Below are 27808 nucleotides of genomic sequence, written 5' to 3' on the forward strand. Positions count from 1 at the left end.
TATATTTTACAACAAATCTGACTGAAACACATCGGTTTCTGTTTAGCTGCATTATTCAAAGCAGTAGACATACAGCCACCCAGTTTGCTATGTTTTGTGTTTGAGTCTGTGTATTTTTGGCAGCCCTATATATAGTAACTTGCATAGGCCTATACTTGGCTATGAATATATGCTTTGAAAAGGACATTTTGGGGGGAAAAAAACAATTTTATTTTAATTCAATAATATTCTTCCATAAATGTATTTTTTATTTTCACTCTGGTACTTAATATAACCTACTCAATAACATTGCAACATGCGTTTGTCAATAAGGCTTTTATTTTGAAAATTATTATCCTTTGTTTATGTGAGGTTGGTTGATTTTATTTTGAAACAGGAAGTCCTGTTGTTTACTCTCTGCAACTAGCTTGTGTGTTCTCTGCCTAGCCGACAGCTAACAGCTAACTGGCAGATGTTTGGCCGGTTGAGTCTAACCGGCAGTTTTATACGGTTATTTCCTTCTTTTCAGCTCTTCAGATTAAACCGTTTCTCTGACTTCGTCCCGGTGCTCTGCTGTCGGTTTACTGTCCGTTCCCGGTCCAGCCTGTCTGTACCCGGTGTTCACTGGCGACGGGGTTATTCTGGAAAACGTCAGATGCCTAAAAGAGACAAAGCTGTGAGTTAATACAGTTAACTATAACTAACCGGTCCATACTGTTAACCAGGTCATACTGGTTTAAAGTTCCCTGTAATCAGTCTGGTTCAGAGGTTAAAGGACAGTTAATTAACCCCTGCATTATATGAACCAGGTTAAAGCAGTCAACTATAACTTAGTAACGTTAACTAACTCCTCCATTATGTATGAACCAGGTTACAGTGTGAACCAAGGACAGTTAACTAACCCCTCCATAATGTTGAGCAGGTTAAAGGACAGTCAACTATAACTAACCCCTCCATAATGTTTAGCAATAGCAGGTTAAAGGACAGTCAACTATAACTAACCCCTGTATAATGTGATCCAGGTTAAAGGACAGTTAACTATAACTAACCCCTGTATAATGTGATCCAGGTTAAAAGACAGTTAACTAACCCCTGTATAATGTGATCCAGGTTAAAGGACAGTTAACTAACCCCTGTATAATGTGATCCAGGTTAAAAGACAGTTAACTAACCCCTGTATAATGTGAACCAGGTTAAAGGACAGTTAACTAACCCCTGTATAATGTGAACCAGGTTAAAGGACAGTTAACTGACCCCTGTATAATGTGATCCAGGTTAAAGGACAGTTAACTAACCCCTATATAATGTGAACCAGGTTAAAGGACAGTTAACTAACCCCTGTATAATGTGATCCAGGTTAAAGGACAGGTGCCTAGTGGTGGACCGGCGGTGGCGGAAGCATCTGGTCCGGTGGCTCGAGACAAAAATGGAGCGGTGACCATAATGGTTCACGTGAAGCCCGGGTCCAAACACAACGGAATCACAGGTCACGTTCAATAAGTGAAAACTAGCTGAGCATCTTTGCAAATAACATAATAAAGTTAAATCACTAATAATAGCTCAGTACTACAACTTAAAGGAAAAGTCCATCCTCAGATACTCGCTGTTAATTTTTGTAAAATGGTGCCAGGTGATGTCATCTTCTATAGAATACAGCAGGTGGTGACATCACCTGGTACCAAAGATCAGCCAATGGCAGATGGCAATTTCAGTAGTATGCTTTTTACCATTAGATGTCAGGCTTTACAGAGATTTGGGTTTGGTGTTTAGTTACTCTTTAACCATTAAAGTACTGAACTTGGGCACTTAGTGTTTTAACATATTTTGGTAGTACTGACATGATTCCATCAGTGCCAAAAATGACCGACAGTCAGTACCCAACCCTACCTATTTATTCATAGTATTCTGTTACATCACCACATGGCCATCCTGGTAGGAGAATAACAGGTGATTGTAGTAAATTAACAGGTGATTATGATCAAATGACAGCCACAGCCAATGAGCTGTGCACGTGGTAAAGCACCATATTGGTAGGAAATGCCTGTGACATCATGAGAATACTATCAATATCCCTGAAATATCTGAAATATGGGGCTGTGCCTGTGAGTGTCGGTCAGGAATCTGAGATAAGAGTAACTTCTATCTTTCTTCCATCTTCTAGACGTTTCTGCGGAGGCGGTGGGCGTCGCCGTCGCAGCGCCTCCTACAGACGGGGAGGCGAACGCCAAGCTGGTCCGCTACCTGGCCGACGTCCTGGACCTGAAGAAGAGTCACGTGGTTCTTGACAAGGTTCCTGCTCTCAGATGAACTTTATTTATCCTCCTCTTTTTCATCTACTTTATTCATCTCGTCAGCAGAAACAGATACTGGTCTGATGGTGTAAAACCTGCCTCCATCTCCTTTATCCTGCCTCCTTCATCTCCTTTATCCTGTCTCCTTCACCTCCTTTATCCTGCCTCCTTCATCTCCTTTATCCTGTCTCCTTCACCTCCTTTATCCTGCCTCCTTCATCTCCTTTATCCTGTCTCCTTCACCTCCTTTATCCTGACTCCTTTATCCTGACTCCTTCGCCTCCTTTATCCTGCCTCCTTTATCCTGACTCCTTCACCTTCTTTGTCCTACCGTCTTCAACACCTTTATCCTGTCTCCTTCACCTCCTTTATCCTGCCTCCTTTACCTTCTATATCCTGCCTCCTTCACCTTCTTTATCCTGCCTCCTTCACCTCCTTTATTCTGCCTCCTTTACCTTCTATATCCTGCCTCCTTCACCTTCTTTATCCTGCCTCCTTCACCTCCTTTGTGCTATCTTTCTGCCTCCTTCACCTTCTTTATCCTGCCTCTTCCAGGGCTCCAGGTCCAGAGACAAGCTCATCAGACTGGACTCCTCCCTCAGCCCAGAGGAGGTGCTGAGGAGGCTCAGACAGGCTGCAGGCTGACAGGAGGAGGTGCGAGGAGGCAGGAGGTAGACGGAGGAGGTGGATGGAGGCTGAAACAGGCTGCAGGCTGACAGGACAGAAGAAGATGGAGGAGGTGGATGAAGGTGGGAGGAGGTACAGATTCATCACTAATTCAACTTTTAACTAATAAACATTTATTTGCAAAACATTTCTCCTCAGTCAGAGGAGATTTGAAAAGAAAATCATGAAAATTTAACAATACGGGACCTTTAAGCGTAAATGATGTCCTGTTTTGTCGTCATAGCAACACCTCTTCATGTGAAATATTAACACATTCTGCATTATGGAATATGTGTAATAAATGTGCATTCATATTCTGAGTCTCAATAACAAGAGGAACTGCTCTTATTACTGTTTACTACTATGATTTTTACATGAGCTGACTGAATCTACCTGTACACCATGACAGGATACTGGTGTGGGTGGAAACACTGGTGGGGCTTCACATCTGGACCAGTATGGACACTGGAACCACTGAAGAACCAGAAGAACCAGAATATTAGCAGGGAAACGGACTGAACCACCGGTGACCAGGAGGCGTTTCCATACCTGCTACCAATGGAGAAGAGTTATCCGTCTCACTGTAGACTGGATATCATGTTTACATGTTGTATGTTGAGATATCATGAGTGACTCAAAGTATTTTTATGTCTGTTATATAATTAAATGAGCTGATGATTACCAATGAACAGCCTTTTGATTCTGTCCATTTTACAGATTATGACATACCTTTAATCAAATCTTTTTCATTTCATACATACATTTAATATATTTCCCTCTTATTATGTTTTGTACATTCTTCAAGATTTTATTGGAAGCAAAATTGAAAACCTGTAGCATTTTCACAATCTTATAGGATTCTCATAGGGTCCTACTGGAAAAAGAAGAAATCCTACAGGAGTTTTTTTAACGAGGACATGAAGAGAATACTGAGTGATCCTGAATATTAAGAGAATATTGATGTGCATATAAATACAGCCAAGATGTGGGCCTCTATCAGTCAGTGGGCTGAAACTCTGGAAACAGGCAGTAGATGGCGCTATGCTACCGCAACCCAGAAAAAACAGCTTGATTTCATCCAGACCTGCAGAATGAGGAGGAGGAGCTGGGAGAGCTGAAGATGGTAAAACTGAACATAACACTCTAGGTTGAAGGTGAAAATGAGACTGACTGGCCTTGAAAGAAATCACAATCAAAGAGCGAGGGCTTCTTTCCAGAGCCGCCATTTTGCACCGATGTTCAACAATCATACAGGGAGAAATCCATCGTAGAAGAGGAGAGAGACCAGTTTCTCCATCCACAGGAGCAGGAAATAGACCAGAATGCAATGCAGCATCCAGACAGGTTTGGGGTTTGATTAAGGGGAGACTCTCACTTTCTCTAGACTGGAAAAGCTCTCGCTCTCTTCCTCTTACTATATCATTGCTTATGCTCTCTCCACCTACACAAATAACCAAAAGCTGGAACAACGTGCTCACACCCCTTCTCTGGGGGTTGTCAAAAGGCATTCTGGGAAATGGAGGAAATCACTAACTGAAGTAGAAATAGACAAGGCAGGTTGAGGGAAAGTGGCTTCAACGAAAAAGTAAATTACAACACTTTATCACAAAATAACTATTGAACATCACAGATTGTAAAGCTCTAACAGTGGAAGAGGATCAGAGGGTGTTAAAGTGTTTTACGGTGGATTTTTCCTTTGACACCAGTATTATTCTCAGCGATAATACTGCCTGTAGTTCTGGTTCTATTGGTACTAGCAGAGTGCTGATGATGGACACTCTGCCTCAGGAAGCAGAGCAGAGTTCCCCCATTTATATCTCACTATTTATCCTTTTTCTTCAGATAAAAGTGTTTAAAAGTGTGGAAAGAGTGTTTCCCATTAATAATAAAAGCTATCCTGTCCAAGGATGCACATCAGAGAGTTATGATTCTAATAACATCGTCCAGGTGTTGACTGGTGACTCTAATAACCAAACCCAGTCCTTTCCCCCTGTGGACTGAATGGTGAATATTTGAATACTGATCAACGTCACCGATTCCAGGTTTAACCCCCCACACCTCCCACACCCATCGTCCCGTGGCGTCAGGGCTGTGGTTCACGTGACGCCGGGCCCCCGGGGGTCCCATGTGAGCCGCTGTTTGAGAGCGGTGGGTGTAATAGCCGTGCAGCGTGTCCAAAGTCGCTGGAAAAGCTCATTACCATCAGTCACCAGCCACAGTATCAGAGGATTGCAGTGAATTAGCGGAGCAATAATGAGCCTGGCCTCTCCCACTTAAACCAAGAGGGAAACAGCCTTCAAAGAGTGAGGAGTTGTGGTGGATCATCAGGATCTGAGCTGACATCAAAGCCTGGACAGATAATGACTCCGTATCAAACTTCCCAGTTTGTCTGAAGCTGTGTCCTAAAACTGCAGACCGGGACAAATTACATCCAAACTGCGGACGGACCGAGGTTTTGGCTTGTCAGGGACAATTAAGCCAAAAAGTTTTTCAGTTTTATTTTTGCTGTCATTGAGACCGTAACACAAGAAATGACTCTGGAGTGGGCAGAAGGGAATTTGTTTTCAAGTTTGACCAAATCACACGTCTAGTTTTACTCGGGGTGGTTTCTTCTGCCGACAGAAAACAGTTTTCAGAAGAAGTCGTGTTTCATCTCCCGGCCTGTCCAGTCCCAGACAGAGCAGCGCAGTAAGCCTGGATCAGCAGGGTTAGGGCTGCTGGTCCGTCCTGTCTGCATGAAGGATGTTCAGACGCTGCGTTAAGCTGCTGGTGACAAGACTGGACATTTTCCCTGTAAATTTCAGGGATTCATAAAGATAAACTCCTTCCTACATGGTGCATGGGAGATCACTCGGGGTCAGTATGTGGAGATTTCAGTTTTACAAACCGACCTGTCTGGAACAACGGGGAGTGAAGGTTGGGTGTGACCTTTGACCTTCCCTACTCTGTGTGAACTTATACACAACTACTGTGTATTTAACCCAGCAGCCAATAAACTTCTTATACAATGCGATACAATACGATATGATACAATATGATACGATACAATACGATATGATACAATACGATATGATACAATACGATATGATACAATATGATATGATACAATACGATATGATACAATATGATATGATACAATATGATATGATACAAAACGATATGATACAATATATGATACAATACGATATGAGACAATATGATATGATATGATATGATATGATATGATATAATACGATATGATACAATATGATATACAATATATGATACAATACGATAAGATACGATACGATATGACATGATGCGATGTGATACGATGCAATGCAATGCAATGTAATACAATACGATACAATACGATAGAACTTTATTGTCAGATTTCTCAGAAATTTGTTATGCATCATAGCATTTTCCATCAGGAGTTACAGGTTGTTTGTGTTCTGTAACTTAAAAATAAATAAATAAATAAAAACAAGTAAGCATGTCGTCCCCAATGAATGATGCAGGCAGAATTGGACCAATCAGGAACAAGATGCATCATCACTCCAATTTTCATCAGAATCGGACCGCTGGTGTAGCAGTCTTTTGGCCTTTCAGAGTTTATATTTTTGGTCTTATATAGCGTCCTCTCAGGCTAATCAGTGTCATTTCAAAAACACTGGAACACAGAACCGAGATGAAGATAAATCAGACCAGTGGTGTCAGATATCACGTTTCACCAAACCGGACGGGACACCTCAATTAGAAGTAGCAATTAACAGATAACACAAAGTCATTAGCCGGCCGTACGGACTCTGATAAGAAGAGACTTCTGGTTGTCGCCGTCCGGTCGATGGAGGAAGCTGATGGAAGTGATCTGGGTTTGATGGAGCTGGATTACTCTTCCCTCCCGGTCCATCTGGGATCAGAGGTAAATTGAAGATGAAGTGATAATGGTGTGAATCTCAGTCTTATTCTCTAGTTTGTCCTATTTCCTACAGAGCTGAACGACCTGGGAAACTGATATGTGGACGCTCAACAAGCTCATCGCCACGGCTGAACCTTTCAGACATCGGCCATTAACAGCCAATCACATTTGCATGCTTCCTTATTTCTATACCAACCGATTTAGTTCAAATAGTTCTGCCTGGCAAGAACAAAGTGGAGAAGTTGATTCCAGCCATTCAAATCTTCCCAGTTCTCTACAACTTTTCCTATATGAAAGACGACAGGGATATGTCTCTAAAACGATGCTTGGGGAACGGTTACACTCATCAATGGGGTCGATGGGAAGCTCTGAAGTCATATTATTGGGTTTTTTGTGTTTGCGTTTGATTAATGCTGCCTAACAACTCGTTAAAACAATGTTAACAGACAGTACAACAGGCAAAACCAGAGCAGCAAAAACACCCGATTTGCCTGTTGAACTTTGTAGCTGCAGACCGCTACAGAGATGCAACGGCTCTTAATCCAAGTCACAGAGAGTGAAAGCTTTAGATTGAGTAGAGGATGTTGGAGATGTTTTCTGTTTGGAGGAAAAGATGAGAAACAGAGGAACAGAATAAGGAACAGAAGAAGAAGATGTTGTCCAGCCTGCAGAGAGGAGAGTGGAGAAAACAACAGAAAGAGTCAAAGATGGAGGCATCCTGGTGGCTCATTTGGTGTAACCGCAATGTCCTGGGTTTGAATTAGAGATGAACAATTAATCGGGGGAAAAAAACATCGAAATCGCAATATGAACTTTCTAGAGGCTGAAATTAATTGTTTAAGAGAGAGTTTGGTCCAAAATGGATTTGTGAACAAGGAGTTTTAGAGCTGCAGGTAATCTTTGGTCCATGAATCAAAACCTTTCATCAGACTCAAACTCAGTAACTCCTGCACACTGACATCTATTTTATTTAACAAAATCACTTTAACCAACACTTTAAACAATTTTAAAGTTCTAAAAAATGTATGACAAGAAAACGTTTTTACAGTTTAAATCGCAATTGCAATATTCTGTCAAATAATCAAAAAAAAAAGTGTCAATATCTTTCAGCTCTAACTTGAATCAATAGTGTTTATAGTGAGTCATCCCACTCTCTCCTCCCTGTCTCCCTCTGCTGTGACCTGTCCTACCTGTCCAATAAAGGCAGAATGGCCAAAAAGAAAGAAAAAATAGCATGAGTCAACGATGGCTGCTTATCCATCCAACTCCTTGTTCACAAGTAATTTAAGTCTTGACGGATGCATGACATGCCACTTCTTTGGGCAGAGAAGAAGAATCGCCCGGGGGCCTGACAAGAGGATCAAACACCCACAAAGAAGAAATGATTAAAAGATGCAAAGCTGCGTCCTGCTGCAGATTCCCTTCTCTACGCACTGAATACCAACAGCTTTCATCTTCACTTTGACAATAAAGGGGGGGAGAAGTCAGCAGATTTATTTTATTTTTATTTTTTGGATGGAGAGGGGATGGGTGGGGGGGGGGGGGGGGGGGGGGTGATGTTTATAGGGACGGTTCTCTTTGCTGATCCCATAAAGAGACAAACGTCAAACCAAATCGTGCCCCAGAGCCAGACGGGAAGTGGAAGAGGAACAAGGCGCTGGTGTTAAACCTCTTACTTCTGGTTTATTTATAGCTTCTGTTGAATGGCAGCAAATACCCACCCAGCCCCCTGGGAGCTGACATAACATGCTGCTCTGATCCTTAAGACCATTTCACTTGTTCGCTGTCTATTCTCTGCCGGCCCGGTACCAACACATCAGCACAAAGCTCTTCTTCTCACACAGACGCCTTGTTGACAACAGGAGGATTTGGATCCAGCAGGTCTGACTCGGCAGATAACTCACATCCAGACAGGATGTTTACTTCCACAATCAACTCCATGTGTCAGCCGGCCATGTGTCATCATCATGGAGCAAAAAAAGAAAAAACGAAAATCAATTATATTATCACAAAAGCATTGATTTATGTTTTTACCTTAGAAGACCTGATCCTGCTCGGAGCCTGAGAAGGTTTTGACAAACTTTACAGCCAAAACACCTGACTTTGATCAACTGTTCATCATTAAATCTTTTAATAATGATAATGTCATCACATAAATACACAAATAAAGAGATATTTACATTACTAAATAGATTTCCTCAAGAGCTTTTACTTGATATGTAGATCTAATATTCGCCAAAAATGCCACTTAGGCCCATCTGGCTCCAAGCCCTCCGTGTAACTTACATCAGTTTTATATCACTCGCTATGATGTATATTGTGAGTTTGTCACAGAGGTGTGACCAAGTCAACTTTTCTCGAGTCCCAAGTCAGTCTCAAGTCTTGATGCACAAGTCTCAAGTCAGTCTCAAGTCAAGTCTCAAGTCTAAATGTAGAACAGCAAGTCAAGTCAGAACAAATCAAGAGTCCAGTATCAATTTAATATCTTAAAGAAAACTAAATATCTAGGACTTTTCAATGCAATATGGTTTTAATAGGATAAAAACTTGGTAAGCGCATCATGAGTTTGATTTCTATAATCAGTTTCAACTTCAATAAATTCAATCATTCCATACAAATTCAGAAAACAGAATTTAAATTCAGTCGTCCGCTGGAACAAATCTCATCACTTTCAATCTAAGTCATTTACACAAACACAAGATCTCAAGTCAAGACTTTAGAAACCTTTTCAAGTCATCAAAGTACAAGTCAGAGTCGAGTCCCAAGTCACCAGAACCCAAGTCAAGTCAAGTCTCAGGTCTTCTCTTCATGCAGCAAGTCAAGTCTCAAACAATTAAAACTTGAGTCTGAGTTGAACCGACACGACTTGTTGACAGAACCAAACTGTCTCTGCAGAATCCATGCCATACGTTCTGGTTCTCCAAGGAACCAGCATCCAGATCCAGGAGAACCTTAAGTCTAAACAGTCTGATTCTGTCTGCTAAACCTGCTTTTCCTGTCAATTCAATATATTGCTTTAACTACAGATATTTTTTGGACTGAAGCTGCCAATATCCTATATTTTGAGCCGAAGTTTAAATTTGACCATTTTCATGCTGGAAATTTCCAAACAATTCCAAGTGTTCAGCGTTTCCCCCGAATTTTCCTCTCATCAGGGTGGAAAAGCCTCTGAAACATTTAGACCATCATGGGAAACTAAAACTCTCCACTCTCTCCAACTCTTCATCTCCATCCATCAGCTGAATAAATATTATAAAATATTGAAATGTCTAAATTCACATCATTGTTCATATAGAAGAGTGTTTATTTGTCATGGTTCTTGTTGTCATGGTGTGCAGGTGACTGATGATTCATATTTTACCACCAACACCAACACAACAACAGAGCTTTTTATTTCAAACTTCAAAAAGTAATTTGCCTTTATTTTAATCAGAGATAACGTCCTCCTGTTTGGCAAATACATCTGCCTTGGTTTTTAATTCCATATTACATAACACTCCGCCCCAAATGACCAGGACAACAGCTTCTGGATTACACAAAATTTTGAGTCACATCTGTTTAGGGAGAGACGATGTTTGGTTAGAAAACACCTGGAGGGATTCAGAATAATAAAGTTGTGTTGAGCTGTGATGAATGGAGAGTTATTCTTTTATACAGTGAAACAGATTTAAAGTGACTCATTTAAAACCCAGCAGAACGTTACTGTTTATAACAAAATATACAAACACTTCATCCTCCTGGGATTAAAACCATCAGAAAGAATCACTAATTACTAATAATCAGTAACCACTAATTAGTAATTGGTCACCAGCAATCAGTTAATTAGTTAGTAATTAATAATTTGTAACACGTAATCTGTAGTTAGTAGACTATTCAGTATTCAATAATTTGTAATAATAATACAGTCAGTAATTAGTAAAATAATTATATAAATAATATAAATAATTCATTAGTGGGCTAATTTGCTATCAGTACCCAGTTACTATTAATCATTTATCAGTAGGCTAATTATTCATCAATATTCAGAAATTATATGGCTATTTATTAATGGGTAACCACTTATTAGTAATCAGCAAATATCTGCGATCATTAGGAGTCAGACTACGTCATCCATGTGACGTAATCCTATGGCTCGAGGCGGGGCGGTTAGGTATCAAAGAGCCCTCGGACCGGGCAGCGCGGGAAAAACCGGCGGAGTCTCGCGGACCGGAACTGTCTCCTTGGCAACATGTGGGCACGAACTGTGCTGTGCGCGGCGCTGCTGTCCGCGCTCTGCCCGGCGGGGAGGACGGAAGCCGAGAGGGACGAGAGAGACATCCAGGAATACCCGTACAACTCCAACAGACTGGTAGGTAAACCTTTAAACTACAGACTAGATAGAAAGAGACGACAGGACTACCGTTATTACTCCAACAGACTGGTAGGTAAACATTTAAATTACAGACTAGATAGAAAGAGACGACAGGACTACCGTTATTACTCCAACAGACTGGTAGGTAAACCTTTAAAATACAGACTAACTAGATAGAAAGAGACGACAGGACTACCGTTATTACTCCAACAGATTGGTAGGTAAACCTTTAAAATACAGACTAGATAGAAAGAGAAGACAGGACTACCGTTATTACTCCAACAGACTGGTAGGTAAACTAGTTAAATTATATTAACCAGTCAGAAAGAGATGACAGTACCGTTATAACTTCAACAGACTGGTAGGTAAACCTTTAAAATACAGACTAGATAGAAAGAGATGACAGGACTACCGTTATTACTCCAACAGACTGGTAGGTAAACCTTTAAAATACAATAAGTAGTCAGACAGAACTGACAGGACCGTTATTACTTCAACAGACTGGTAGGTAAACATTTAAAATACAGACTAATAGAAAGAGACGACAGGACTACCGTTATTACTCCAACAGACTGGTAGGTAACTAATTAAAATACAACAATACAATACAATAACTAGTCAGAAAGAACAGACAGGTCTAACTTACTGTTATGAATCCAATAGACTGGTAAATAATTAAAATACAGAAACTAAAAACAAAAACTACAGTAAAAAAAAACAAATACAGTAGGCTACTAGTTAGAAAGAGACAGGACTAACTTACTGTTATAACTCCAATAGACTGGTAGGTAGTTAAACACCTATACTAAACTGTTATTATATGCCAATACTACTACTACTGCCTTAACAACACTAACAGACTGGTAGGTTTCCTGTTATTTAGTTAACCCACTATATATATCATATCAGGAGCTTGTAGGCTACAAGGGAGATGATCTCCTTCCTTCCACCAATAGATAACACTCCTATATATTAATTTCCCTTGTCATATGCTACTCTGGATGCTACCTGTAAGCTTTAACATGTAATTGACAACACAAGTGGTGAAATGATGTCCTGAAGAAGTGAACCTGTGTGTGTTTGTCAGCTCGGGGCTCTGCATGAAGTGCTGGAGAAACTGCAGACCAAGAGGATCAACCCCTGGGAGAAGAAATACGGACAGGTTCCCTCTGTGAGTCACAGGAGCTACAAAATATATTAAAATGATTTCTATTACAAGCTAGGGTATTTGACAAAGACAGAAAAACCAGCAGCAATCTAAACCTTTTATGGAGATCAAACATGAGGCAAAAACAAATGTCACACGATGCAGAAATACAGGTTTACAGTCACACCACAGGTTTAAACACAGGCTAACACAAATACATGCAGAGTGATTTATTTGTAACCCACCTTTAAAAACTAATTTGCAAATATATGAAAACATTTGTGAATAAATGCTTTTCAATTTTCATTAATAGGCCTATATCATGACTTTGTATGTTATGTAAACACTAAAATTTTCAAATAGGATATTTAAATATCTTCATTTGCATGGCTTGACCACGGGCCTGTATGTGTGAGTCGTGTGACATTTGTTTCTGCCTCTGTGAGACTGTTTGATTTCCATAAGTTTGTCTCTCTCTGAACAAATTAAAAGTAATAGGCTATTGCAAAAATGTTCTTTTTAACCTCAGATAGCAGTGTTTGTCTTTTTGCCTCAAGGTGGCGCTAGTTCATTTGAATAGAAATCAACAAAACGGAGCTGATTTCTTGACTGCAGAGTGATAGTAGATGTAAAACAATTTTAATTGCTTACTTAAATATGGATTACTGCATATAAAACATTTGGTGTATATGTAGGTATGAACAGTAAATATATAAGCATAAAGTAAATATATACATTTATATGAAGTAGGCTATGTACAAATAAACATTTGTAATATAAGTATGTATAAACACATTTGATAAACACGGTTATAAGTGTTATAAAGTATATAAATATCAATATGTATACAGGTTATGAAATAGTGTGATTTAACAGACCTGACAAGGACTTCATTGGCCAATCAGAACTGAGTACAACAACAAATCCATAATGACTGATAATGTAAACTAGGAGGAGTCACCACTTCCCTCTGATCCCTCCTGTAACAGATGAAGGCAGTTCATTAAAACAGGAGGTTTATTCAGAGTTTCAGTCCAGCTGTCTGACTTGTGACTGACTGGACTTCACACTCATTTGAATAATCCAGGTTTTAATGTAGATTGTATTGTTGACATAATATGATGCACATCATGCATGTTGTTGTGAACTCATATCTGCTCCTCAGTTTCACACATTATTCTATTGTTAATTACATTTTCATAATTCTTCCACTAGTTCATACCATGTACATATTGATATTTTAATATTACAGTGTTTAGACACATTTACACATACATATAGCAAAAATGTTTATGCATACTTATATATTATATTGACCAAATGTTTCATATTTAGTATCCATATTTAAATAAGCAAGCAAGACTGTTGGTAACAACTGCAAGTACATCCATAAATGTTAGTTTTCCATTTCTTCCCATACTTCACTTTTACAGTTTTAATCTACTTAGTGTTAAAATTGTCAGCAACAACTTATATAACCCCAAAACTGTTTTTTTCTACTGTTTTTAGTCCTTATTTTTATATTCTAGTTGTGTGTTTTTGATAATAATGTCATCACATAAATACATAAATACAGAGACACACTACTAAATAGATCTCCTCAAGAGAGTTTACTTGATATATAGATCTGATATTCAGCCAAAATGGCAGTCAGGTCCTTCTGGCTCCTAGCCTTCACCCCTGATGTGTGTGATCAGTAGAGGGATCAATAGTTTTTCCTGCTCTGCCTGTGTTGCAGTGCGACCTGGGAGAACACTGCGCGGTGAGGAAAGGATCCCGCATCGGCAAAATGTGCGACTGCCCACGAGGAGCGTTCTGCAACTTCTTCCTGCTGAAGTGCTTATGAGCAGAGAGGCAGCAGGCTGTCTGCGTCTCAAGAGTTTTACAATCATATGAAATCTTATTGTATAACGTAGCCTAGAGAATAGAATGTCCTTTATGAAGCTTTATTTGAAGACATTTTGTCGATCGATGTGAAGTTCTCCATGTGTTGCATTAAAGCCGTTTTATCTTGCTTTTCCAATGACTCTTTGTTGAATTTGTTTTAACTGTTTTCATGATTTTTACTAATAAACCAAAGTGGCAGACACAGTGGCTGTAAGCTTGGAGCAGCAGTCCAACCAGAATTTAGGTTCTAAATTAAGATTTAGGGCTGAGCGATAATTATCGATAATAATATATTATCGTTTATCATCTTTCAGTAGAATCATATCGCCATGATATGGTGATTTTGGGAAATTGTGACACAATTCTGCTGTGTAAACTAATGATTACAAGCAAATTTTATTTAAAAACTGACAAAATTAAGTATGAAACATTTTAAGTATTTGGAAATTTCAGTTTTGTTTGACATCACACCCCAACATTACCATTCGGTTCAATGGGCCCATCATCAATTTGATTATTTAACATGTGATTTTGCATATTGTGATAAACATATTGATATTAAAAAAAATCCTTATCGTGATATTGATTTCAAACACATTGCCCAGCCCTAATTAGATTTTAGAAAACTTGAACAGACCTCAGTTGCCGTTTCAGCCCGTTTAGCCGCATGTAAAGTTTTCCATTCCTGACTTGACTGTAAAGTTTCCACAGTCACATTTGTTTCAAAATCACGACCCTTGCAACTGTTAACTGTTAAAACCTTATTGGAGAATAAAATAAATATATATCTATGTGGGCTTCAATGAGAAAATGAGCGTTTTTTTCTTCCAAGTCCAGGAAACAGCAGGTTGGACTGGCAGGAGGCTTTAAGGTTCAGTGTGTGAGATATGTGTATATTTATACTTGTACTATTTATACCTACACGTTGATGCACATGTATTACTGGTATCTTCAACTGTTAGTTACATTTTACTGCCAGAGTAATGTTATCTGTATTTTATCTGAACAGCCAAGCAAAAGGGAATCATATAAATAAAAACGAGGAAGAGGAAGGCAGGACCGGAGAAGCTTCCACTGGTGGTCTGTGTTGTTACAGCGCCCCCCTCAGGACAACGAGGGTCAGATCAAGAATTAGTTTTGCTTTGAAAGCCGGACTGTTCTGCGGTCTGACATAAGCAGCTGAGAAGAGTCAGACTGCCTTCAGTAAGAGCTGGTAATGTTACTGCTTGGTGATAACCTTCAACCCTCAGACCACACAACCACCTAAAATCTGACAGGACTCCGGTAAAACTTAGATAAAAACACAGTCTTCTCAGCAGTTGAGTTTTTCCAAAGGGTTTTTATTAGAAGATATTTTACAGACGTCTAGACTCCTCTGGGCTGCTTGAAGTTCATGCCGACGGTGGGCTGGGTGACCTGCAGGTTGGACAGACTGCCGAAGTCCTGAGGGAGACAGAGAGACGGGTCTGAATACACAACAACAAGCTGACAGCTGGAGCTTTTAGCTGAACACTGCTGCAGGTCTGGCAGGAGGCTGAATGTCTGAGAGATACAGGGTTTGACAGGAACAGAGAGTCCAACAAACACGGGAAAGACTCTCAGGTTGATTTTCCTGTACTATCAATGACCTGGCAACCAGAACACCATGGTCACTTTCGATACAGGGTGGGAAAACGGCGAGTTTATAATACCAAGGGTTGATTCTTTTAAATTAAGTGTTTTAGGGCGGATTTTTCCTTTAAAGACTTTTCTAAATCAGTGGCAATGAGGACAAATTCAATTTATTGCACTCTAGAGAAAGCCCAAGCAATGCTAGTCTGTCATTTGTTTCTTTCTTCACATCAGATGTTGGTTGTGTACACTGGATATTTACAGTATATAGTATTGATTTATATTTACAGTATTTTAGTGTGCTTCAGTATGATGATTTAATAAAGTAACATGGCAGACAGCATGCTGAACTGTCTATTCTACCTCTGTCCTTCCTGGCTACATAAAGACTGTAGTTCGGTTTGTCGACTGGATTTTATGTTAGAAAACTTTCCAAAATCTGTTTTCATAAATTGGAATAAGCTGACTGTTTCAGCTGTTGCTGCTCTGCAACTCTGACCTGGAAAATAATTAAGTCTGAAATCAAGGCCTCACATTTAAACAACTAAAAACATTAAGCTGTTAAGGCCTGCGGACTGAAACGTCTTACACAAGAACCAACATAATGTTCGCAATCTAAACACTGCTGATGTAATGGCAAAGTCATTTTACTAGCTAATGACAAACGTAATGACATCATTTTAACAAGTCAATGTGGCCTTTATTTATTTATTGGTTTATAATTTCAAATAAGATAGACAATAAAACAAGAAAGGACAGATTAGCAGACAATGGCATGTAGACAAAACAAATGCACATATAAGCACAGCGTACATAAGACACTAAAGCAGAGCGGACACAATAACAGACTATAGCATGCATCAGACAGAACAAACACACTTTCAGTAAAAGCACATATATGACACTAGAGCACATAGCATACACATCGGCATGGACAATAGCATGCACTGAACAAGACAAATACACATGTATACTAGAGGCAAGACAAGCAAGCAGGACAAGACAGTTGGCAAGATGCCGGCAGAAGCATCGGTTGCAGTACTAATATGTACACGGCTGGCTATTAATAAGACATAATTTCAGCGGCCCTGTGAAGGAACGGTAAGTACTAAGTTCTCTAATCTGCACTGGTACTGACTTCCATTCCTGCGACACCTTAACTGAGAATGCAGAGTGGCTAAAGGCACTTTTTCTAATGGGAACAACACAGTCGCCTCGAGCTGAACCTCTGGTTGCCCGGTTGGTATTTGACCTCTGTGTGATGAATGTTTGAAGCGGAGGGGGAGCAGTGTTATGCAAGATTTTGAAGACAAGGCAAAGATTTGCATACTTAATTAGATTATGCCAACTCAAAAGTTTATACTTTCTTAAAATGGGGCAGTGGTGGTAGGTGTTTGACTTCCGGTCCAAAACTTTGAGAGTTTGTTTGTACAATGTTGGCTTAAGTGTAGAGCTGCAACGATTCATCGATTACTTGTCAACTATTAAATTAATCGCCAACTATTTTGATAATCGATTTGAGTAATTTTTAAAGAAAAATAAGTCAAAATTCTCGGATTCCAGCTTCTTAAATGTGAATATTTTCTGGTTTCTTTACTCCTCTATGACAGTAAACTGAATATCTTTGGGTTGTGGACAAAACAAGACATTTGAGGACGTCATCTTGGGCTTTGGGAAACACTGATCAACATTTTTCACCATTTTCTGACATTTTATAGACCAAACAACTAATCGATTAATCGAGAAAATAATCGACAGATTAATCGACAATGAAAATAATCGTTAGTTGCAGCCCTACTTAAGTGTTGTTTTATTAACTTGTGCCCAACTTGTCAAGCAGTATGTGAGGTGTGAGATTATCATTGCATTCATATATAACTTGGCTGCGTCAGTGATGATTGAATTTCTGATGAATCTTAAGTTAGATAAGTTAAACTTAACCCTATGACATTCTTAAATTAAATTTTGCCTTAAATTAGGGCAAAATTTAAAATACTAAGACTTCAAAAGACATGGACAGTCTGAGAAGTGCTGGACAGCACTAATGCCATCATTACTATTAAGTACTGCTGTCATGACATCATCATTATGGCCCCAGACTCAGGAACTGCCGTTTTGATCAAAGGGCTGCTACATAACTTTAAATTTTTAAACAAAACCATAAGACTTTTCTTTCTGCATTACCTAGATATCTGCAGTCTATTTTCCTTCCATTCATTTTAAATTGCAATTCTTTTTACTCTGAAGCGCGTTGAATTGTTATGCATGAAATGTGCTATATAAATAAAGTTTTGATCGACTGATTACCATGTACTACTCCTACTGTAATGACATCACTATAAAGACCAACAGTCTTACCAGCAGCTTCAGCATCTCCTTGGTGTCTGGATCCACCTCGATCAGCTCCTGGTCCAGAGCAGAGACCTGGACAGACAAAGACAGACAGACATTAACCATCTATTCAGTAGATGCTGGTAGAAGCTTCTCTCCACACAGTTATTAACAACATGTAAACACTCCTGACAGAAACCAGTGGAAGTTCTGTGTCTCAACAGCAGAAAATCTCCACTGGACACCTGGTAAGGAGAGTCTAACTGACTACACATTTTTGTAAGATGTCTGAGAGATACAGGGTTTGACAGGAACAGAGACTCCAACAAACACGGGAAAGACTCTCAGGTTGATTTTCCTGTACTATCAATGACCTGGCAACCAGAACACCATGGTCACTTTCGATACAGGGTGGGACAAAGACGGAAAAAACCCCCAGAGGAGGGACTAAGGTGTTGAAATCACCTAAGTAGTGTTGTTGTGGGCGGGACTCAACACCTTGTGAAGCAGTCTGTACACATTTCATTGGCTGATGAAGTCTGTCAGCAGATGAGGTTTAGTTGCACTCCATCAAAAGTTGAACTAGTTTCAACTTTGACAGACTGGGTTGACATTTTCACTGCACTCCAATGCATATAGGGATGCACCGATACCAATATCGGTATCGGTGCCGATACCAGGCTAAAATGGAATATCGGTATCGGAGATTTTACCCAAGACTAAAATCTGATACTGAAAGCCATGACTAACATGTAAGAAATAAAAGCAAACTGTCTTGATTTTATGCATTTGTGGCACATAGAAGCCTGTATTTGTCAAACAGTGGGAAAAACAAGGATTTTATCTCAATAATTTTGTCCACTGACCCCAAACTAAGGAAGTAAGCGTGCACTGTTCAATAAAAGTAATGGATCGGAACTGAGTATCGGCCGATACTTAAACTTTCATACTCGTAATCGGTATCGGTATTGAAAAAGTGGCATTGGTGCATCCCTAAATGCATAGGTCTCAATGAAATACATGGGATATTGTCTTGTTTTTTTTTGTTTTTTTTACCGATAACAAAGGATCATGTGAACATCAGTAAAACACATGGAGGTTAACAATTACAATATCATTTAATGCTTCCAAGACAGCATATTGGTACACTGATGCTCCCTGTAAGGAAACAGTATTTTCTCCTCTCTCCTCCACAGGGAGGTCGGAGGTCAGAAGCCGATAGGGATTCGGTGTCTGTCTCTTGCTCTAGACATCCTTTCACAATTTTTGCATGCATCATTTCCTTTTCAAGGCTTAACGAAATACCACATCATACCGATCCAAGCACTTCATTTAGACAAACTACAGTCTCCATTCAATGCATTTGGAAATAGGCTTGTGTGTAATTCTCTCCTGTTACGGCTTGTAAGAGTCTGTCTGTGACCGGACGGTCTTACAAGCCGAGCTCAGAGCAGCATCAGGCAGCAGCCCCACTAATCCATCAGAAAACAGAATTATTGACGGCTGGATTTCTGTCAACGTGGCGGCGAGGCAGAAGAACAGGAAGCTTTGCTCATAACGGCGCTACTTGATAGAAAAAAGAACAGACTCTAAAGTATAAATTCAATAAGAAACTGAGCTGGAAAACCTCCAGTCATCCCAACGTTACACTAGGCTTTCTCTGTTTTGGTCGGCCCTTTGTCCATTTTTTCCAAAACAAATGCAAGAACGCCTCTGATTGGCTTCCGTCCAGAGAAAGTTCAGCTGGGTTGAACTTTTTGTCCGTCAAAACATGGAAATCTGACAGACGTCATCAGTCCTGTCTGACAACAGACAGCCGTCAGTGAAAATCAACTGAAATGAACAGAGACGGACAGACGAGGGATCACTGCGGCCGCCGCCCAACACCACAGGATCATTCAAGCCATTCACTTCCAAACACTTGAGACGACCACCAGTCACTCCAGAAATGCTTGCCGTCAGCTCATTAAGCCTCTGTCCCCTGGTAGTGAACAGAGCTAACAGACTGTTCCGGTCCAGCTCAGCTCTCCACATGTGAAGCTGCTGCCGACTGAACCAACATGGCAGACGACAGCGCTGCTTCTCCAGCCTCCGTCCACATGCTGCTGTCTGCCGCTCTAAAGACTACAGACTATCATCTATCAGACTGCAGACATTTCACTTTACATCTGTAGGACCCAGCTACATCCCAGTCAACACCGGTCCACTACCAGTGTAACCAGTTTATATCTGGGAAACCACCTACATCTCAGTCAACACCAGTCCGCTAAATACAGCCAGTGTCATCAGGCTGCTGCGTCACACTGTTCCAGACATTACTAATCAAACCCTCTCATCTGACAAGCATCCACATTCCAGTTTTAATTCATTCACACTATGATACTGCTGTCTATGGGTTCAGCCAGAAATGCTGATCACCCCCCCCCCTTCCGAGAACAGCAGTTCTCAGCCTTTTTGGCTTGTGATTCCTTAAAAACGAAGTGATGCCTAGCAGCGACCCCTGTCACAAGAGTTCAGAGTTCAACCTAAGAATGATTTTCCCGTTTCAGACTGTTGTATTTTTATCAGAAGAGGCAGAGAGACTGAAAACAATTCAGTATTTCACAAGAAAAAAAGCAAAAATAAGGGATACATTTGAAAAAATAGACATGATAGTAAATTTGTAAAGTAGCAACAACAGCAACAGACAGCATGGAGGAGACTGTACTGACCTCTGGTACGTAGTTGTCCCTCCTCTCCCTCTCCTCCTCCTGCAGCTTGATGGAGATTCCTCTGACTGGACCTCTCTGGATCCGCTTCATCAGATGGGTCACATACCTGCAAGAACACAGGGACAGACAGGTTACCAACTACAGCCCATAATACTTCACATGCACTGCAGTACAGACGCATCACATGCTGGAATGTCTGAGAGATACAGGGTTTGACAGGAACAGAGAGTCCAACAAACACGGGAAAGACTCCCAGGTTGATTTTCCTGTACTATCAATGACCTGGCAACCAGAACACCATGGCCACTTTCGATACAGGGTGGAACAAAGACTTATCATTAGAAACACTCCCCCCCCCCCCCACCCACCCACCCACCCACCCTAGTGATGGACTCACCCAGAGGAAGCATGCCCACCCCTGCATTCATGTTCTATCGAATGTCAGAAAAACAAATTTCCTACTAGGAAATTTAATATGAACTCCACTCAAAATCAGAAAATCAAAATTTTGCTACCCGATTTTCCCAGTTATGATGCAATGATAACCTAACCTTCTCATCGTGGCACAAAAATCAAGTTGTCAACAATAAGAAAACATTTACATGCACCTGTATTACACATGGATAGTTAGCCAGACTATCATAACTACACTTGTTTAAACTAAGCTCATTTAATGACCTTGTTAAGCTGCAGGGGATCCGCCTTTGTTTAGCGTTTGTCTTCTGGGTTTGATTTTCCGACAAAATGGCAGCGCCGTTTAGCAGCGGCACGTCAACACACACTGACTCACCCACTGGTCTACATCAGGCCTGAACCCCCCCTTCTTCCTCTGATACTGGACTCACCCGGCGATCTTGTTGCGGAGCTTCTTGCTGGGGATGATGGCGATCTCCTCACACACCCTCTTGTTGGTGTGGAAGTCGTTTCCCAGCCGGGTGTAGTATTTCTCGATGATGACCCGGGCGGCCTTCTTCACCGTCTTGGTCCTGACTCGTCCCTGGAGTCACATGACACAATGCTCAGTGAGCACACTTACATGGATACTGATAAGTCAATTAACCCGTTTATGGCAATAGAGCCACTACTGAAGCTGTCAAGTAGACACATTTGCCTGATTATCATAGTGGGAATAAGGTGATAATCACAGGAACATAACCCAGTTAACACCTAGGTTTCAGCTCAATCTTTCCATTTATTGGGGCAGTTTTTTCAAACTGTGCATGTCAAAGGTTGCACTAACCGCGAACATGGTGCAGTGCATATACAAAGTAATTGGAGAAATCACGCAACTTCAACCCACAAACACAATCAATACAGCCTTAAGCTGATTCCTACTAGTAACCAGAGTTTTGGTGTGCATGTAAACATATTCAGAGATTATGTCTGACAATTCAAGTCATTAACACCATATCAAATACATGACTTATAATTTAGATTTACCAGTAACTCCAAAGAATGGTTTCAGCTCTGAATATCTACCAGTACCTGGCCATTCTGTCAGTAGACATAAAGTATGCAACTGCTATGCGAGGTCAGCATAAAAACTCACGTTTTTGGGTAGGACACATCCTGTGTTGGGTTACCACTAGATGAACTAACCAGCACTACACTGACCAGCTCATTAGCTAAAGCCTCCCCATAGAAAACCAGTTAGATACATTAGCTGCATTATTAGCAGCTAAGCTAACGCTGCCTTCGCCTCCAACGCTAATCAATAGCTGGACATGTTTGCTAGTAAATTAACAAAAATTGACTTCTACGATAACAGAACTAGAGGTTAGGTTTTTATTCTACTGTTCAGGACAATTTCTGTGATAAATCCTGAATGAGAAACGTGCTTCACTCAGAAGGAAAGCGGCTTCACTTCATTTCCTCCGGTTACAGAAAATGACCGACTAGAATATTGTTGATAAAACGCACAGCTGGTCTCATCTAACTTCAATACTTCACCCATCAGATATATCAGACAGTCCGGTCAGTGTGGCTGAGACACCGAACCATGTAAAACCTTTAAAACCCCAGGATTAAGACGGATACCGCGGGGTGGAAATCTAAAAATTACCCACCATGTTGGATCGGCCTGGTAGAAGAGGACTACCAGACTTCCGGGGGAGTTTAAGTCAGCACGCGGAAGTCAGGAACAGCGACAAGTCCTCTGCTGCCCCCTGTCGGCTGGAGACCGAAACATCAATACGATCTGCATGATAGGTTCTTCTTCACTGTCCTCCCGTAGTCTGTATGATCAATAATATGTAATATATAACATATAATATTGTTGTGTAACTCATTTGTAAAATGTCGTTGTCTTGTTTTGTATTGACTCTTTTTTACATATATAATGACCTCATTGGTGCCACAGACAATTTCCAAAATGTTGGCGTTTGAAGTTCTCCCTCACAGACACACACAACATATAAAGACACATTTTAAATTAGAGTGAGATAATTGAATGTACTGGGGCTTTAAAGGGGCAACAATACAACACATTGGACGTATACTAGGAATCTACTTCATTATTTTAACTGTGGAACATTGTATCACTCAAAAACATTGCAATAATTTCGTCAACAATACCTTTATTTTGAAATTATGACCGGAACTCCATACTGATCTGCTTCCTCCTTAGTTCCCGCCCCATCTGCCGACGTCACTCTGCACTCCTCCCATTTTAAATCCAGGCGGGAGTTCATTTCACTTCACCGCAGCTGGTTTAGGAGCTGAAACCCTCTTTACTTTGCCAAAATGGTGAGGACTAAAGCTGACAGCGTCCCCGCAACGTACAGAAAAGGTAAAGTCACGAAATACAGACACATTTTACGCATCTAACGTCGTATAAAGTGTGAGTATAAAAAATGTGAACGTTACAGTTGTTGCTCATTGTACTGACGGGTGATAGTAGCCAAACAAAGCAGACTAATGCGGATATTTCTGTTTCAGCCAAATAACACTTGTGCATAAATGATGCCTGACCTATTAATGTTTTAACTTATCTAAACGTTAGCATGTTAGTCCTGTGTAGATCTCTATTTGTTGTAAATGTAGATCCAGAACCAGTCTTAACCTCACAGCCTCCCGCCAACATGTCGACCGGGTTCGCTTGGTTCCTGGTTCCTGGTTCCGTCTGGACAGCCTGATGTGCTTTTGGCAGATGAAAGTCACTTTGCCGTTTGAATAGTAATTGTAATGTTTATCGGCATGTCTGACGAGAAGGCTTTTTACTTAGTTGTAATCGGAGGTCGGTGTCTTTCACTCAGGCAAACTGGCGCCAGTTTTGGGCGCCTCTATGCTAGCCTACTTTGTTTCTTGTATGAAGGGAAGGTCACGCCAAACTAAATTCAGAAATCAGTCAATTTAATGTTGTCTTGCTTTTCGACAAATGTACATACGTGGTAGAACATGTCATAAAACGTTTTATCAATTAATACGGTTTTCTGGTAAATTCGGCATATAACTGACCACCATACAGCACTTGTATATCAATAAAGTAACAAAAAACATTTAACGTTACTGCACTAGTCTCCATGCTGTGGGACAAGAGTGCAGGAATAATAGAGAACCAAGTTAAACAAATGCTGCTCGGTGTATTGGCTGTATGCCGAATTGAAGAGTGGAGCCTAACGATGAAGTCACGTGAGTCAGATCAGTCTCAATAGGAATGAATGCACACAGAAGGATTCACAAATGTATTTCGGGATTTATATAAATGTAAAAAAAAAAAAAATCCACATATTAAAAAAAAAAAGGTTCACAAACGTATTAATGATGTACACACAAATATTTCTTGTTTTAAATAAATGTAGTGGAAATCCACAAATATATGTATTTAAAAGTATTTGCAATTTTCATCAAAAACACATTTGGATGTTGTTACATTTATATACAAACTGTTGAATCTGCATTTACAAACTGCTTGTTATTTGTGAACTTCACTGCATTTGTGTGTGGGTGTTTTGACACTCCCCTGCCGCGGCTCGATTCACAAATGCATTTTTTTCAACAGGGAATTATCTGTAGCCAATCAGATGTCTCCTTCCTTTTCAGCCAATCACATGAGCGTAGATTCGAGGGTGTGATTTGCTGCAATGCTCTATGCTCTAATCTGGTTCTAATCAGAATTGCAGATGTAACGCATATCACACCCTCGAATCTACGCTCATGTGATTGGCTCAAAAGTCTCAAAACACCCACACACAAATGCAGTGAAGTTGACAAATGACAAGCAGTTTGTAAATGCAGATTCAACAGATTGTATATAAATGTAACAACATCCAAATATGTTTTTGATGAAAATTGCAAATACTTTTAAATACATATATTTGTGGTGAGACTGATCTGACTCCATATGTAACAGGCATGTATCTATCTATGAGCAAGGCAGCATGAAACTGACACATTTTTTGAATGGAGTTTGGTGTGACTCTGTCTTCATGCAACAGAGAAAGTCCCGCACAGGGCGCCGGAGGCAGGGAGACAGGATGTCAATCTGACTCTGAGGGTTTCTGTTTTTCCTCTAAACGGATATTCCATACTACTGTGAATATAATCATCATTTAAATCTGTGCATTTTGTGTCTGATGGAGCTGTGATAGAACCTTTTCCCTGCTGTATTTTATGCCGTGTCCATTTATCAGTGTGTTTGGTTTTATTTCCAGCTGTTGCAGCTGCTGCACCCAGGAAGTCCCTGGGCTCCACTTCTGCTAACTCCCCCTCCAGCAGCCAGGCGACCACACCCGGTCAGTCAGCTCAGCCAGTACTGAGACACAGACACACATAATGAACATAAACATGGTGGAGTTCATACTGAGGTGATGGTATGTTTTTTATTTCACAGCAAAGGGCAAATATGCCGGCGGGAACCCGGTGTGTCCCCGTCCCACCCCGACCTGGCAGAAGGGCATCGGTGACTTCTTCGGTGGTCCCGGCAGGAAGCCAGAGAAGGAGAACCAGCAGCCTGTGGTGGATGACGAGGAGGCCGGAGGCAGCGGCATGTCCAAGACCAGCAGGAAGTACGGCAACCTGTTTAATCACATCCTAGATACTGACACAGGCTGGGCTGATCAGTTGGTCTGTTTAGCAATTTCAGCTGCAGAGGAGATCAGATTCATCACATCGCTCTGATCTGTCAGTAGATGATGGAACAGAGTTGATCTCCAAATCTGGCTGTAACTTCTTCATCGTAGCCTTTGTAAAAATGTCTCTGCATGGTGAGCGGACATGGTGCTGCTGTGGTTCTGCATCAGAGACTAGAGGAATCCATCAGCTTTGTGATCAACCTGCTGTTCTTATAAGAAGCCTGTTAATGGTCTGACTTGTGCATCTTCAGTATTCAGCACAGTTCTGTGCGTTGAGTTTATACTCTGTAAAATATACGCTGCGCTAAAGCTTGCACTATCATGTGTTTAATACTGAACACACAACAAGTATTACCACCTGCCAGGCACCAGATACCAGTATGTAGTTAAAAAGTAGAAGAAAAAAAATGTCTTTGAAGAGTGCGTGAGGCCCAAAGCATTTGCCTATTCAGCCTATAGGGAGCGCCGGCTCACCCGCCTCAATTATATGCAGACTTTGGTCTTTGCCTGTTCTCAAACTTTGAAACGTTGCTTCAAAATGATCTCTTGCTTCTCTTGCAATTTTGAATTCTGTTGCACCTCCTGTGTGTTTTTACATGAACACACAGTGGCTGATTCTATGCATGAAATGGCATTGAAGACAGGTAGGGTGACATCTCCAGGAAAAATGTACATGAATTAATTTGACTGGTAAAAACTATCCTTAGTCAGCAGGTATATTTTAGTTTACTAGCCTTTGGCATGAGAGCCAGAAAGTTGTTTTTTTTTCCCAATAAGTGAGAGTATTCCTCTAAAAAAAAAAAAAAAAACATGTTTCCTGTGATCTGGATCCAGAGAAGTCCTTTCAGATCCTTTCCTCACTTGAGTCTTTGTGTTTCCCTGCAGGTCCAGACCGCTGCCTGCTGAGGACGAGGAGGACGAATGAGTTTGACCTGACAGTGTTCCAGTCGTCCTGTTGGACCGGCTTAATGGCATTTTAATGTAAATCTGTATATAATTACTGCTGAATTCATTTTGTATAGAAGTTCATTAAACTTTTTTTTTTATTAATGTTTTATTCTGGAGCGGTTCTGTTGGTTTATCATTCTCAGGTAAAAGGTTATATCGCTATTAATGACTGATGTCTAGAGTTAGATAGTGGTGGGCTAGTTACTCAAAACCGTAATATTACTCATTTGAAATGTAATATTACTTATTCCTCCCTGGCAGCAGTAATTAGCTCCTCTACTCGTTCTATTACTTTTCCGTTTCTCCGCTCTTCTTCTAACATCAGATCAGTCAGTTTCTCCTGTTGTGAACGATCAGGAAACCAAACTGCATCGATGTTCCTGTCATCATTTTACTGGAGAAAATCAAAGTAGAGGGAAAACCTCCACCAGAGTAATGAATCAGTGTTAATGCTGCAGAGGAAGGATGAAATAATAAGTACCCACACTCTTGGAAAATCTGGAAAAGTCATGGAGTTTTGAAATTGTGTTTAAAGTAAATAATTTTCTTAAATACTGTCAAATGTCATAAAGAACAGTCCAGACCTGTTGGAGGAGAATATTTTTGGTTGCTGACTGGTTTTGTTGACAGAGATAACAGTTAATCCTTCATTTTTTTTTTTCTTAAGTGAAAAAAAAGTAAATGCTTAAAGTTAGTGTAATAGATGGTTACTTTTTAATTCGGTCTCATTAAATTTTGTCATTAACATTTTGCATTGTTTGTGAACATGGTATGGGAGGGTTGTGATGTTTTCTGAGTTTGGACAGTATGTGGGGAAAAGCAAATGAACATCCTGGTAGAGGAAGTCTGTTTTCACTGGATGGTTGATTTTACGGTTTAATTTTATGTTTGAAGATGAATAAAAATAGGCATA

General features: G+C 40.4%; 4 protein-coding genes and 3 non-coding genes across 8 annotated transcripts; 3 read left to right on the top strand and 4 right to left on the bottom strand.

The window, feature by feature from the left end:
• The first annotated feature begins 401 nt into the window (after window positions 1-401).
• c4h15orf40 (chromosome 4 C15orf40 homolog) lies at window positions 402-3625 on the top strand. 2 transcript variants are annotated; one of them, XM_071909791.2, is made up of 5 exons: window positions 402-655; window positions 1336-1465; window positions 2141-2268; window positions 2826-3029; window positions 3346-3625. In XM_071909791.2, exons 1-4 carry the CDS (start codon window positions 452-454, stop codon window positions 2913-2915), a joined length of 552 nt encoding a protein of 183 aa, XP_071765892.1. In that variant the 5' UTR covers window positions 402-451; the 3' UTR covers window positions 2916-3029; window positions 3346-3625. The 2 variants fall into 2 exon arrangements, with proteins under 2 accessions (XP_071765892.1, XP_071765893.1); XM_071909792.2 differs by having other exon boundaries at window positions 2826-3019.
• A 7411-nt stretch (window positions 3626-11036) lies between these two features.
• On the top strand, window positions 11037-14542 carry cart2 (cocaine- and amphetamine-regulated transcript 2). The gene is made up of 3 exons (XM_071909796.2): window positions 11037-11185; window positions 12276-12359; window positions 14074-14542. The coding sequence occupies exons 1-3, from the start codon at window positions 11066-11068 to the stop codon at window positions 14179-14181; spliced, it is 312 nt and encodes a 103-aa protein (XP_071765897.1). The 5' UTR covers window positions 11037-11065; the 3' UTR covers window positions 14182-14542.
• Window positions 14543-15541: 999 nt separating this feature from the next.
• On the bottom strand, window positions 15542-23021 carry LOC139912357 (small ribosomal subunit protein eS17). Its single transcript, XM_078283241.1, has 5 exons — window positions 22942-23021; window positions 21721-21872; window positions 20876-20981; window positions 18192-18257; window positions 15542-15665 (listed from the first exon to the last, which is right to left on the bottom strand). Exons 1-5 carry the CDS (start codon window positions 22942-22944, stop codon window positions 15588-15590), a joined length of 405 nt encoding a protein of 134 aa, XP_078139367.1. The 5' UTR covers window positions 22945-23021; the 3' UTR covers window positions 15542-15587.
• On the bottom strand, window positions 15762-15888 carry LOC139919919 (small nucleolar RNA SNORA71). Its single transcript, XR_011785012.2, has one exon. It is a non-coding gene; the product is annotated as a small nucleolar RNA SNORA71 (small nucleolar RNA).
• Window positions 18450-18576, bottom strand: LOC139920094 (small nucleolar RNA SNORA71). The gene has a single exon (XR_011785026.1). It is a non-coding gene; the product is annotated as a small nucleolar RNA SNORA71 (small nucleolar RNA).
• Window positions 21069-21195, bottom strand: LOC139912366 (small nucleolar RNA SNORA71). The gene has a single exon (XR_011784661.1). It is a non-coding gene; the product is annotated as a small nucleolar RNA SNORA71 (small nucleolar RNA).
• A 543-nt stretch (window positions 23022-23564) lies between the features above and the next one.
• pclaf (PCNA clamp associated factor) lies at window positions 23565-26997 on the top strand. Its single transcript, XM_071900140.2, has 4 exons — window positions 23565-23663; window positions 25528-25608; window positions 25707-25881; window positions 26833-26997. The coding sequence occupies exons 1-4, from the start codon at window positions 23618-23620 to the stop codon at window positions 26870-26872; spliced, it is 342 nt and encodes a 113-aa protein (XP_071756241.2). The 5' UTR covers window positions 23565-23617; the 3' UTR covers window positions 26873-26997.
• The last annotated feature ends 811 nt before the right edge of the window (window positions 26998-27808 follow it).

Source organism: Centroberyx gerrardi, chromosome 4 (assembly GCF_048128805.1).
Source record: "Centroberyx gerrardi isolate f3 chromosome 4, fCenGer3.hap1.cur.20231027, whole genome shotgun sequence".
Taxonomy (NCBI): Eukaryota; Metazoa; Chordata; class Actinopteri; order Beryciformes; family Berycidae; genus Centroberyx; species Centroberyx gerrardi.

Excerpts from the sequence above, each read along its gene's own strand:
- c4h15orf40 (XM_071909791.2), top strand. The coding sequence starts at position 452 with ATGTTTGGCCGGTTGAGTCTAACCGGCAGTTTTATACGGTTATTTCCT. Across the intron at positions 656-1,335 it reads TGCCTAAAAGAGACAAAGCT|GTTAAAGGACAGGTGCCTAG; the intron begins GTGAGTTAATAC and ends AATGTGATCCAG. Across the intron at positions 1,466-2,140 it reads CAAACACAACGGAATCACAG|ACGTTTCTGCGGAGGCGGTG; the intron begins GTCACGTTCAAT and ends TCCATCTTCTAG.
- pclaf (XM_071900140.2), top strand. The coding sequence starts at position 23,618 with ATGGTGAGGACTAAAGCTGACAGCGTCCCCGCAACGTACAGAAAAG. Across the intron at positions 23,664-25,527 it reads CCCCGCAACGTACAGAAAAG|CTGTTGCAGCTGCTGCACCC; the intron begins GTAAAGTCACGA and ends TTTTATTTCCAG. Across the intron at positions 25,609-25,706 it reads CAGCCAGGCGACCACACCCG|CAAAGGGCAAATATGCCGGC; the intron begins GTCAGTCAGCTC and ends TTTATTTCACAG.
- LOC139912357 (XM_078283241.1), bottom strand. Across the intron at positions 20,982-21,720 it reads CTCCGCAACAAGATCGCCGG|GTATGTGACCCATCTGATGA; the intron begins GTGAGTCCAGTA and ends GTGTTCTTGCAG. Across the intron at positions 18,258-20,875 it reads GGGACAACTACGTACCAGAG|GTCTCTGCTCTGGACCAGGA; the intron begins GTCAGTACAGTC and ends TTGTCTGTCCAG.
- cart2 (XM_071909796.2), top strand. The coding sequence starts at position 11,066 with ATGTGGGCACGAACTGTGCTGTGCGCGGCGCTGCTGTCCGCGCTCTGC. Across the intron at positions 11,186-12,275 it reads CGTACAACTCCAACAGACTG|CTCGGGGCTCTGCATGAAGT; the intron begins GTAGGTAAACCT and ends TGTGTTTGTCAG. Across the intron at positions 12,360-14,073 it reads AATACGGACAGGTTCCCTCT|TGCGACCTGGGAGAACACTG; the intron begins GTGAGTCACAGG and ends CCTGTGTTGCAG.